General features: G+C 45.0%; 1 protein-coding gene across 2 annotated transcripts in view; it reads right to left on the bottom strand.

Annotated features, from left to right (window-relative positions):
* POMT2 (protein O-mannosyltransferase 2) overlaps positions 1 to 13645 on the bottom strand; it is a 45695-nt gene that overhangs the window by 29728 nt on the left and 2322 nt on the right. For both annotated transcript variants that reach the window (XR_003091864.1, XM_006035965.3), the window contains exons 2-7: positions 12696 to 12780; positions 10228 to 10332; positions 9541 to 9649; positions 8545 to 8653; positions 6240 to 6399; positions 2559 to 2665 (exon numbers count right to left, since the gene is read on the bottom strand). Coding sequence is in view for 1 of the 2 variants with exons in the window: in XM_006035965.3 (XP_006036027.1) it covers positions 2559 to 2665; positions 6240 to 6399; positions 8545 to 8653; positions 9541 to 9649; positions 10228 to 10332; positions 12696 to 12780 (675 nt within the window). In the remaining variant the exon portion in view is untranslated. The remainder of the gene's footprint in view (positions 1 to 2558; positions 2666 to 6239; positions 6400 to 8544; positions 8654 to 9540; positions 9650 to 10227; positions 10333 to 12695; positions 12781 to 13645) is intronic.

Here is a 13645-nt window from a genome sequence, read left to right as displayed (position 1 = left end):
GGGCTGTGGGTCAGGGGCTGAAGGGCAAGGGGCAGCAGGGCTGGGGGACAGGGGCACAAGCAGGGCATCCTGCCATGTACCCTTTGCCCTCATTTTTGTTTTTCTGCCATGCTGGCACTCCGGCACCTTCTGAGGTAGGCATTGTGGTGTTTTTCAGCACTCTGACCAAAAAACGTTGCCTACCCCTGTACTAGTCAGCCTCAAAATACAGACAAGAGAGGGACCTAAGTTCCATGAGGTGCCTAGCTCTCACATTTAGTGGCAAAAGATACCTGTATATACTCCTGCAGGCAATTTTAAACAGCCTCAAGGATTTCAAGACATCAAAGGCCATCAAAAGCCTCACCCTTTTAGTTCTGCACAAGGTACAGTAATTTTCTTTCTATGACACATAATGCTGATTCACTGTCACCTTGGACAAGTCACAATCCTTCTCGGTGGCCACTAGAAGCCCACAACAGTCAAGATGCTTTTGGTGAGACCACTAGACTCATGCCTTCAAGCTCAGGGAGTAAAGATAATGAATAGCTTATTTATTTTTAAGTACCTCTTAAGTTCTCCTTCTATTGCCATCATATGGGCAATTACCACCTTGATCACTTTACTATCCACTGTACCCATTCCACATGTACTGACTGCTGGTCTACCTTTAGAGTGTGGCCCATCATTATACAGCCCTCCTTCTCTTTCATTGGAAACACTTGGCATAATGTGGGAGCAGGGCATTGGAGTGGAGTTTCTCTCACTGGAAAAACTTAACATCATGTGGGTAGTGCTAATCAGATTGATTTTGTTGAAGCCAAAACATTTTGCAAAGGTGGACTGGTTTCCAAAAAGTCTGGAAAAAGTCTGGAAAGTTTTTTGGTCCACAGAACAGAGGAGAAGAGAGAAAAAAAGTCTGGTTGGCACACTGGCTTGGGATGCAGAAGACCTGTGTTTAAGCATCCATTCTGCTTGACTGGAGGGAACTGGGATGGAAAACTTTTCTGATTCGGACAGAGTGGGGACTTAAATATAGTTCCCCAAAAACCAAGTTCATAGTCTGACAATCAGACCACAGAGTGGGGACTGACACACACACTCACCCAGGGGCAGATCCAGGATTTCCCAAAGGACGGTGCAGGAGCAGTGGTCTGCATTGCAGAGGTGGCTGCAACCCCTGCTCCCAGCCTCCTCTACCCCCACCAGTGAGGGCAGACTTTTTAAAGTCCCTAAAGCAGGTGAAAATTCCCCCTCCCTTACCCTTCCTGCTCAGGACCACTCCCTCTCCCCCAACTTTTCCTTTTCTTCCCCTCCACCCCCATTCCCCTGCCTGCCCCTGCTACTTTCTCCACTGCTCCAGGACAGCAAAGCTCAAGAGCATGCAGAGTTGAGTGGAGGCTGGGTTCAGCTGGGGAGGAAAAGGGGCAGAGTAAGGGAAGAGTAGTTTCTTCCACCCTGCTGGGAGCAGGCACTGGGAGGGGGAACCCACCATCCATCCCTGCTGCCATTGTCCCCAGTTGAGCCCAGCACCCACCAGTTGGCAGAAACAGCTCTAGTGCTTTTCTGCTCCTGGGAGAGCAAGAAAGGCAGGTGGGGAAGGATAAGGAAGAGCATGCCTTTGAGCAGGAGGGAGGATTTTCACCAGCTTTAGGGACTTAAAAAAGTACCCACAGGCTCCCGTGGTGTGGTGCAATCCAAAATGAGGGTACAGCCACACCACTGCACCCCCTCTGGATGGGTCCCTGCCCTGCCCTGCCCTCCCCTCTGCCCTCCTTCCTCACCCTTCCTGTTTGTAATGGAAAAGTCTGAACTATGGTTATTTGGCTTCAGTGCAGAATGAAATCAATGTCTGAAAATCAGTAGTTGCCACAGAACAAAACTGTTACCCTTTGGTCAACTCCAAGCACAGGTTCTACTGAAAAAGGAACAATTTTTACAGAAAACAAAGGCACCTACACCCTCTGACATAATCTAATTAGTGGCACCGAAGGGACAGTTATATATTTAAAGTACTAGCCTAGGATGAAGTCAGGGCTCTTGTCCCAGCTCTTCTAATGGCTTGTGTTATGGCTTTGTACAAGTCACTTTCCCCACCTATTAAAAGGGTACAAACAGGCTGAATAATATGGAGAAAGGGGAGCTGTTGATCTTATAATTATGGTAATTTCTGCAAAGCAGGACAAGACCACTGAGTTAGTTGCTATTTCTCACTATTTAAAAGTATACAAGAACAACCTACCACATGCACTAGCAGTTTTAAATAATCTATATGTATCTATCCACAATGGGGTTGCAACACAGTTTGGCACTGGCAACATGTTAAAACATAGTCCAACTGTTAATTTGACCTGGGTGCTCTGCACACACAGACCATCTAAGAACCATACTTTAGTCCAGGCAGAGAGCTAGTCTAAGACATGGCTTCTGACTTCTAACACTAAAACCTTACCAGAAAAAAAAAAAAAAAAAAAAATCAGTCAAGAGAGTTAAAATAGTGATTTTCAATTCAAAGGGCAGGGGGTAATTTTCCTCCTATGATAAGGAAGAAAACTAAGAGAAACATGCTTGAGAAATACCTTTTATTTAATACTGCAAAATGAACAGCAAACAGAGCCATGTAAAGGGCAAGAGGCAGCAGGATGAGGCAGAGCACTCGTGCCAGCAAGTGTTTCCCAAACATGACCTGCAACAGAAACAGTTCAGATTAATCGCAGCCACTGCACTGGGACAGCAAAGCACATCTCTCTAGAAGGTTACTCTTCACACAGAGTGCTGGGAACATTAGAGCTAAGCAGTTCCTTGGCAGGCTGCAAGATTTCTACCAACAAAGATTTTTTTTAGGAAAGAATGGCTGTTAGGCCTAACCACCTCAATTTGTGACGCAAAGGTAAGGCACACTTGGAAAAGCAGAGGAACAGACTAGTGGGCCAGTTTTCAAAAATCCTGAGCACCTACATCTCCAAAGGCAAGCAATGCAAGCTGGCGCTACTCCACACCTTTGACAGTCAGGCCCATACAAGATTTCATAAATTACTGGAACAGCACAGATCTTGGAAGCAAGGTAGGGGTGAAAGGGGTTTTCAAAGTAAGATATGTAGAGTGCGGTAATGGGAGAAAATGAAAGCCTGATGAGGCTATTAATCAACAGGAGTATTGGGGAAAACTCTGTAGCTTACTCAGATATGGGCTTAACGATGGCTTCTTAGTCATCTGGATCTGCTCAGAGTTTGACTATGCAAAGACTGGGGTTAATAAAATCAGGTTTAATGAAGAATATACCTGTAAGTTACTTATTACAAAGTTACACATATCAGCAGTGCCTCTTATCACCAAAGCCAAAGATTTTAAAATGGGAATGGGAAAAATGGTGGTTGAGAGAAAAACCCAAACATGGGGCACTTCATTATGGGCCAGACACACTGAAATCTGTAAGAGATATGAGGATGCAGTTACATAGTACTCTGGGGGAAAAAACAACCCATCCTGTCAAAATGTGCCTCCAAAAGTCACAGGAAACTTCTGAGCATTTTGGCCAAAGTTACAAAATCAAAATCCCACAAAAGTTTAGTATCTGACCAGGGACTGACACTGAAGAAGTTGTCTCCCAGGCCCATCTGCAAACTGCAACATCCTTCTCTCTTTTATAAACTCTTACTTGTTATTATTTTGTAGTGATTATGTTTAGTATAGATCTCAATGCACATGGGAAGAACAAAATTACAACCTTAGATGATAGCATGGAGCAAAGCAGAGGAGTGGGACAATATGAGGTGCTAGTTCAGGAAATCACTGGATTTCATAGATTTCATAGACATTAGAGCTGGAAGGGACCTCGGAAGATCATCGAGTCCAGCCCCCTGCCCAAAGGGCAGGAAGTCAGCTGGGTTCATAGGATCCCAGCAAGATGAGTATCCAGTTTGCTCTTGAAGGTGTTCAATGTAGGCGCTTGAACCACCTCCAGTGGCAGGCTGTTCCAGACCTTGGGGGCTCGGACAGTAAAGAAATTCTTCCTTATGTCCAGCCTGAAACGGTCTTGTAGTAGTTTATGACCATTCAACCTAGTCGTCATTGCTTGGGGCGCTCTGGTGAACAAACGTTCCCCCAGATACTGGTGGTCACCCCTGATAAACTTGTAGGTGGCCATCAGATCACCCCTGAGCCTGCGCTTTTCCAGGTTAAAGAGCCCCAGGGCCCTCAGCCTGTCATCGTAGGGTCTGCCTCCCTGACCTCTGATCATGCACGTGGCTCTTCTCTGGACTCTCTCAAGCTTCTCCACATCCTTTTTGAATTGTGGAGCCCAAAACTGGACGTAGTACTCCAGCTGCGGCCTCACTAAGGCCAAGTACAAGGGGAGAATGACGTCCCGGGATTTGCTTGAGAAGCATCTATGGATGCAAGCCAGCGTTTTGGTCGTTTTACTAGCCGCCGCATCGCACTGCAGGCTCATGTTCATCTTGTGGTCAATGATGACCCCCAAGTCTCTTTCTTCCATAGTGCTAGCCAACATAGCACTGCGGAGCCTATAAGGATGCTGCGGGTTTTTCTTCCCAAGGTGGAGAACCTTGCATTTATCGGCGCTGAACACCATCAGATTCTCGTCCGCCCACTTGCTGAGCCTGTCCAGGTCAGCCTGGATCACCTGCCTGTCTTCTGGTGTGGATGCTTTGGCCCAAAGTTTGGTGTCATCAGCGAACTTGGCCAGTCCGCTTCTGACTCCCGTGTCCACATCATTAATGAAGATGTTGAACAGTATGGGTCCAAGGACAGAGCCTTGGGGGACCCCACTGGTCACAGGACATCATGATGAGTGACTTCCATCAATTACTACTCTCTGGGTCCGACCCCGGAGCCAGTTTTCCAGCCAGTGGATCGCGGAGGACCCAAGGCGACAATTGGCCAGTTCCTCTAAGAGGTGATTATGGGAAACCAGGTCAAGGGCTTTTTTGAAGTCAAAAAAGTCATTTCCAAAAAACATTACCTGTAAACAGACAAAATCAGTTCCACAGCTAATACAGAGATAAGTTACTTGTGCTGATAGGCTTTTTCGTTACTACTGCTTTTGCTGATAATGGTTGCCAAATGTTTAATTATTCAGCAAGCGCCTCTCTTCTGTAGTCAATGGATTTCTTTACACATTCTAAGACTTGGAGCTCTCCTTCTTTGCTGCCAGCAGCACAAATGAAATCACTCTGCAGCTGTCTGCTGGCAGAAAACTTACACATGATGGATTTGTTCCATTTCAAATACAATTAACTGACTCTATGCGTGAGAAGCACTTCCCTGGAGCTGGAACACCGCAGCTTTGCAGCCCATATTGATTCACATTAATCAGAGAAAACAAATCATATGGGGGGGAGGGGGCTAGGAAATAGCATTTATGAAACTTATAAGGACAAAACCAGCAAGGGGAAGAAAATAAATTTCTGAGCTTCAGAAACAGGCTGGGATAAGAAGAGAATTAAACACTTTTTTCCAAAAGTGTGCTTCTGAATAGAGTAAACATAATGAAGTGTCTTTCTTTACAAGCTGCCAGATCTTAAGCAGGGTATTAAAGCTGTGTCAGAGGACAAGATACCAGATTTCATAGGTCCAAGCACTAGGTGCAAGATTTTAATCCATAGCACCCAACATTTTTTTTTCGTGAAATGATTCTACTGGCAATTTACCTGAACCCCAAAAACTGAACTAAATTTGTATAAAATGGAGCAAGCTAGGACTGCCTGCATCTTATTGGAGACTGCAAGTCACAGCATACCCTGCAAACGAGCCACAGGATCATGCTGGAGCACTTAGATTTTTAGTCTGTGCAGGTTGCATCATTGTACTGAAAATTAAGACAGCATCAATTTGCTCCATTATAAGCAAATTAGATGCTGCAAATTAGGAACATCTAGGCCTTATGTTTTCTTTAGAAGGCCATGTTGTAGGATTCTGGACCATCCTATGGACATGTTTGATATATATTTGCAGCCTAGAGTGAAATAAAATGTACCCAGCTCAAAAGCTCAGTTTCCTCTGGTAAACAATGGCAGTGCTTCCAATACGCTCCCGTAGCATTACATCCCACCAATATATAGCTTTTTAAACCCACAAAATGACAATCTATGCATTATAACTTTCATTTCTAGTTACCATCTGGCACTGAAGCACCTAAAATAGCAGCAAAGTTCTGGTACTAAGCGGTTTTTAAGAATATTAAAAGCAGGGAGGTCGATAAAGAAAAAAACCTAACAAAAAGAAAAGATCGCAACACTCACCAGTGACAGGCTGAGGTCCCCCAGCAAATCCCACAGGTCAGAAATCGTGTTCAGTCCAACCAAGATCACTACAAAGAGGCCAACAAACTTCACCCCCATCGCTCCAGCAAGGTTCACCCCAGTCAGACTCAGCCAGAACCACCAAGGGAGAGAGAAGGGCCTGCACAACAGACAGAGCAGGTCACTGGTGAGACAATGGCTATGAGCACAAAGAACAGCATACTGAAAAAACACAGGACATCATCTGCTTGCTCAGAGCAGGCCTGGGGTCTCTGCACAACCTGTGACTGCAGCCATCTCTTCTACTTCTCAGGAATCACTCACTGGTTTTGTTTTCATGTGTGCAAAGAGATTATTGCCAATGCCTGGAGACCCCTATGTCTCCTCTTCATTGAATAGGATGACAATCTGAGACTATAACCTGACATAACTGTTTGGAGCTAGGCCCAAGCCTCTTACGTATGGGACTGAGAAGAATACAAAGACTCTTTTGCTCCGAGCTGCCATAGACACTCAAAGAACTAAGGAGTGTAGGATAAGATAAAGTGTGCATAGAAAGATGCCAGAAAGATGTGGGGGCAGAATATCTTCCTATGCATAGCCAGCAACAAAGGTACAGTGCTGCACACCCAGCATATGTGGGCAGTGACAACTTCCAGTCGCTGTTATGTGTAATTGTGTTTGTGCATTTTTATTGCCTCCCTTCAGGTAGTGCCTGGGGTGGTGAGAGTGCCCAGTGCTGTTCCACTGCTGGTACCACCCTTGCTATGGCACTGTGTACAGCACAAAGTTAATTAGCACAAAGGGGGGAAAAAACAAAAATCATAAGAAGACTAAAATCAAATATGAGAGAAGCCATGAAAAAGGTAGATGAAAGCCTTTTAACCCTCTACCACTGAATCTCTGCCTCTGGATGTCTACACTGTCCTTCAACCACAAGCTACACTAGCAACTAACCAGAAGGTAGTGGCCATTCACATTTATGTAAAATAAAGCAGATTTTCACATCCCTGAATAGAGAGACATGGGAACATGTCAGTGCTGCACCCTGAGCTGGTCAGATGCAACACTGGGTAGTGGGTAGGAGAGTCTGTAGTCTCTACAGGTCATAGCTCCTTTGTTATAGATGAGGATGGCCACACACAGCATTACATGGCTTCACAAGCCATGTTTCAGCCATGCCTACCAGTCACACCAAGACTGGCACAGTTGATCATGCAGCACGTTTGATACAGTGCAAAAGGCCATGAATTAGTATATCTTTCCTTTACTGGACCAACTATATAGTTGGGAGAGGTATTGGTCAGGTCACCTGAGGAAGGTACCAGATGCCCAAAACTGTGTCCAACAGTTCCCTCAACTACGCAGTTGGTTCAGTAAAATATATAAAAAAAAGCCTTGGCTCTTGGACATTTCCTGGACCATCGCTGCTACAACACTCCAACCCTACTACAGTTTTCTACACTTTCATATCATCTGATTCTGGTTCTATTGTGTGAAAGTGTCCTGTGTGGCCCCATCATACAACAGCTTTCCAGCATCCCCCAAAATGCCCTGTATAAGCAAGATCACACCTTTTGGATTTGCATCCATCAATCTGCCTGGAAATTTTATCAGATTCATTCAGAAATCTCATAAACATACTTCCAAAAAAATTAAAGGGAACCAATTCCTGTAAATTATACTATCGACATTTCAGCCAGAAGGATTTTATAAGTGTCAATGGACCTGTGAAGAAGCAGAGCTCCCTTGATCTGGCACTGATGAAAGTAAAGCAAGATGACATATCAAAACTCTTATTATTAGAGAGCAAAGCAGGTGCAAAAACCTGCTCTCATCTTTCGCTAAGCTGAGCACATGATGACCCCCAACTGGTTTCTCTTAATGTTATATGGGGTTCAATCTTCTCATTTTTACTTTCAAACCTCCTACATGGCTGCATACCATCAACAGTCCTGTTAATATTTTTCTCATCACAAATTCTAGTCAGTCCTCTCTCCTAAACCTCTCTCTCTCTCATGGCCTTGACTTTTCCTATTGTCATAAACAACCGTGTTCAAAATAATCTTTTATCTGTCATGGGCCAAATAACCTTCCTTCATTCCCCTTCTACTCATTTGTCCCCCTTAGCCCTGCTACAGCAACCCAAACTCAGGCATCACATACTCCCACTGTTAAAACTGAGCCCTGTTCTGTTCAGATTCAACTAAATTCTTTTGGGTTGGCATCTTCTCTCTTTGTCCAAGCATGAAGGGACAAACATCTATAGTATACTCCAAAAAAAAAAAAAAAATCACCATCTTACCGATCTGCACAGGAGTTATATTTGACCATACTCAGCACAGCTGCCATGATGAAAAACATCAAGATGGGATCAAGCAGAATATACTGGGACAGTGTAATGCAACCTGTATCTGAAAAAAGACACACCAAGAGATGCCTCAGTTACACAGCTAACCTACAGTTTAGTAAGTCAGTTAGCTTACTTAGTCAAGGGCAATACTGGAAATGGAAACAAGGCTTTTTCCAAATTATATTACGCAGACCTGTGAACTGCCAAGCAGGAAATATGGTATGAGTGGAAATGGTATAGTAAGCAGGAATCTTTCCGCAAAGCCAATATTGAAATCATACACCAGCACAACACCAGGGGATGCTGTGAAGCTCAGAAGACCATCTTTCAAGTGATACAAAAATGAAATTAAAAAGCATGCCATGAGTGGAGGATACTAAAAACCCTGTGTTGTGTTTGCAAGTGTTAGTGTGTTAATACCAACATCCTGGAGAAGCCCTGATTCAGGTAATTTAATTTTATCTGTTTAAATCCTTCATTGTATTTTTGATTCTACACAGAATCTTTATTCACTTCCTACCTTCAACTCCTGCGAAGCTCTGTAACACACTGTTAAACAGCTGTTATATCTCTTATCAGAGATGCATTTAGGTGGTGGACAAAGTTCGATATCTATCCTGTATGCCGTTTTTAAAATTGAGTTTAAACATGTTCCACTGCTTAAGTGAGAAACACCAAAGAACTACTTATAAATTAGATCAGGCTGTGAAATGCTCTGGGAGCACTCTGAATGAAAAGCCCTATACAGAAGCCAATTATTCAGCTCCTAGAAGAGAGGCATTGTCTACAATCTCTCGACAGTGTCTCCTTGTGGACAGACGACCTGAGACTCCAGAAAGGAAAGTATCTGAGCAGTCAACCTGCCCTCAGGCTGGTTTCTACTACAGTTACTCCTTCCTCCCCAGCTGAACTGTTCAGAATTCTCCAGGTGGACACATGAACTCTTACCAAAAATCAGGATGAAAGCTGACAGCAATGCTGCTGGCAATGACTTGGACAGTTCCAGCACTGTGAGGTAGACAAAGGGAACCAGGCAGGAACCAAGGAATGCACAGAACTGCATTGAAAGAAGGGAAAGAGAGAAATGTTGGGCTCCTCAAAAGGTGAAAGTGAACACACTTGTCAAACTAATGATAACATCATTCAGAGAATGTCAATTGTACAAACAGTTCACCACTTACAGATGCTAGTAACAAGGTTTATTTTCTTGTTTCTTTCTAGATATAATAAACCATCTATATAAGCATCTTACAAGTAGCTTCATGACTCATTCAGAATCAATGCATCCTAATTTAATCCTGGCGAGATGACTGAATAGGGAACTTGAAGGTGACATGTGGGTTTCACCTCACCACCTGACTGGACATGACAACATGATGCTGGACAGAGGTGGTGCCTATTCTATCCAACAAATTCCAAGACCATCTATTGAGACAGATGAGGTGCGAAAGTGAAAATGTAGCAAGTACCAGTAAAAATCTCCCATCTTCAAACTCTGAAGGAACATAACAGTCTGAACTGAGGAGCCAAAAATAAGGAGGGAAACTTTCATCTTCCCCAAAAGAAGAGTCTGCTTTCCTTCAATTTGTTTTCACTTTTGAGCTGATGGTCAGGCTCTGGCCTATATATTCTTACCCCTCTCATGCCAATGTAGTTATGCTGCTCATATCTGTCCCCTGGTTTTTGGAAAGGAAATGTGCCATCATACCCACTCAGATAACCAGCGAGTCCTATTAGCATCTGCAAGAAAAAGAAAAAAAATATGGTCAGTGAAACCACCTCAGAAGATGGGGTTTCACTCTAGCTGCAAGGAAGATGCCCATGACATCCCAGATATACCCAGCTACTATCCGATTACTGTTTGGACACTTTGGGAACAGCATGCTTGTTGGGACTGTACAAATGATCTGATAGGCACGATAATAATCTTGGCCAGTGGTCAGAGGCAGATCCAGGATTTTATGAAAGGGGATGCAGGAGCAGCAACTGGCACTGCAGGGGTGGCTGCACCTCTGCTCCCAAACCTGCTCCCCATCCATGTGAGCTGCAGTCGGAGACTTTTTTAAGTTGCCAAAGCAGGTTATAATTCCACCCCTTCCACTCCCTACTCATACTCCCTTCCCTTCCCCATACCTACTTCTGCCACTGTCTCTGCTGTACGAGGGCTGAGGGGAGCTCCAGAGCCAGTCCAGCAGCACTGCACGAGGGCAGGTTCAGCCCAGGACAGCAGTGGTGCTGGGCAGCTTCACCATCCCAGCAGCTGCTCCTGGGCTGGCAGGGAACACCTGGGGAGAACCAGGCAGGGTGAAGGAACCCACCTGCCCACTACCACTGCTCTCCTGGGCTAAGCCCAGCACCCACACAGCCCAGCTGGTGCAGGACAGGAGCTTCTCTTGTCCCTGGGACAGAAGGAACAACAGCAGTCAGGAGAACAGAAGGGAAGGGAGCAGGGAGGAGAAGAGAAGGGATGTCCCTCTGAGCATGGAGAAGGGAGGCAGGAATTCTTACTTTATTTGGGAACTTTGATTCAGGGATGGCTACATGAGGGCTGCAGTATATTTATTTATTTATTTTTAAACAAACTTTAAAAAATCTCCAGCTATTGCTCCTGCTGTGTGGCCAGAAAGGGGGGGTGCTGCTGTGCCACCACACCACTCTGGATCTGCCCCCATCAGTGGTGCTCAACCATGGCAATTCATACTGCTACCACTCCCCTACCACCAAATTTCTGGACCCCTGGGTAGCCCCCTGGACTGGATCACATGGCCCATGGACAAGAGATTGAGCACCACTGAAGTAGGCTCATAAGATCCCCCCATCTGACAAGTGGGAAGCTTTCCCAGTTGAAGGTAGGGACTTAAACCATTAACATATGCAGAACTTAAGTTTGCAGTAAAAAGAAAATGTAGCTCTTATGTAACCGACCCCTGAAGCAAAATTTCTGAGCTCACGAAGATCAGCCGTTCAGAGCATTATCAAGTAGCAATAAAGTGAATTTAACATGATGACAGTCCGTTTCATAGAAGCTATTATGCTGCCTGCAGGCAAAATTGAAATGGACAATGACCACATTTTTAGGAAGGATTGAAATGTTAGGAGATCTCCATTCTGAGTGTATTCAACCCCAATTATGTACAAACTCTTATGTGCACCACTGAAGACTCTGAAACGGGTTCTGACCTTAATAAGGTGTTTGGCTGCAGAATAGTAACTAGCCTATGCACTTATAGATACTCACCTAATTGCTATCCTCATCCACCAACAAAATGTATCTTTTCTTAAATGAATATTTTAAGAATGAACCAAGTAATAGGTATGTTCAACTGGCCTCTAGATTACATTGTTCAGAAAACAGAGTACAGGTCAGTCCCATCTTACGTGGAGGTTATGTTCTAAAGTCAGCATGTAAGGTGAAAATCGCGTACAGTGAAATAATGTATTACCGTGCCAGCAGTGACTGCCTCTGCTTCCAAAACCTCCCGCCGCTGCCGCAGAGCTGTGCTTAGAGCTGTGCAACCGCGGGCAGCGGTGCAACACGGGGTGATGGTGGGGATGGCTGCGTGCCGCCCGGCCACCACCACACTGCAGCTGCCGCCTGGTGGCCAGCCACACAGCTCCGGGCATGCGTGCAAACTCAAGCCCCACCCCACCTCTCACCCCACGTATAGTTGAATTCGCCCAAGTTAAATGCGCGTATGATGCGACTGACCTGTACTGCTTATTAGTCAACCAGGCACTTAATTCAGGTTGACACTAGTTAAACCACTTGATTTGCAAGTACTTGGCAAACACACATAAGCAGGCCCATGGCCCACTTAGGCATCTTTTAGCATCGTACTCTCCCTCAGAACAAATAAGGCCTTCCCAACACCCAACTTCTAGCAGCCTGCTGACTCTGCTATTTTGGGCATTTCCCATAAAGAAAAAAAGCACTGGTCACATCCTTAGCAGGTGGCCAGATGTTCTGAGGTTCCTGCTAGACTGACATCAAACAGAACACAGAAGCTAATCCTCCTCCGGTCTTTTGACCTGAAGGGAGAGACAGGCTTTCCTTCAGCTGCTCCAATGACTCCTATATGGAAGATCTGGAAAGGGCTGTTCACCTTTCCCAGGGGTGGGTGGACATCAAAGAAGAAGGTCCGGTTAATGTAGTAACTTCCCATCTTGCCAAAATGAGTTTCATCCCAACTGGAAAAAGAACAGAAAGATGTGCTCAGGAAGAAGGTAACCCAACACCCAGAGATGTCTTCTACTAGCAGCTAAATATTGTTATTTCTAGACTAGACTGGCAACACTCTGTACATGGGAGCACACAGTAAACCCAAAAATAAACTGGAACTGATGGAAAACATGTTAAGGCTACTTATTAAATAAGTTCTCTCACCACAAATATGGCTTAAATCTGTGCAATGTTCTTCACAAATACAACATCTAGGACCTGCCCAGTCTTTCAAAAGCTTAAAGGTTTTTTGGCCTTTAACTAACAGGCTGCCCACATGAGACGCAGCACACTTCCAGTACCATATTGACACAGTAGAGAGCAGCAGAAAGTGCCCAAATGAGTCCATTCAATCTATAAGAGAGTGTTTGCCATGCAGATTTCTCAGAATCAGAAGCCCCCTCATCAGGAGGGTTATGCGGTCCTTCCAGGCTTTCAACAAAGCTCCATGGTGCAAGCCCAGGGATGCGGGGGGCTTTGGAAATTAGGATTTTGAAGGGGAACATGAAGTAAAAAATGTTGATCTGCAGTACACCTGTTGACTGGTATGTGTAACGGAAACGAAAATGTGCTGGTGCCATTTAATTTTTCTAATGATTGTTGCATGTAGTTTTATTAACTGGAAAGGCACCTGCAGCCCAGGAGAATCATCTTTATACTGTTATATTTAGACTAGTAGGGAGTAACAAGTGTCAAAGTATAGCAGGGGTGGGCAATTATTTCAGGCAGAGGGCTGCTTACCCAGTTTTGGCAAGCTGTCGAGGGCCGCATGGGTAGCCCCACCCCTTGACAGGTGCCCCAGCCTCTGGGCTGCCCAGCGCAGGAGCTCCGGGC

The sequence above is a fragment of the Alligator sinensis genome, unplaced genomic scaffold, assembly GCF_000455745.1.
Source record: "Alligator sinensis unplaced genomic scaffold, ASM45574v1 scaffold1185_1, whole genome shotgun sequence".
Lineage (NCBI taxonomy): Eukaryota > Metazoa > Chordata > Crocodylia > Alligatoridae > Alligator > Alligator sinensis.
This window is presented reverse-complemented; position numbering and strand designations above follow the sequence as displayed.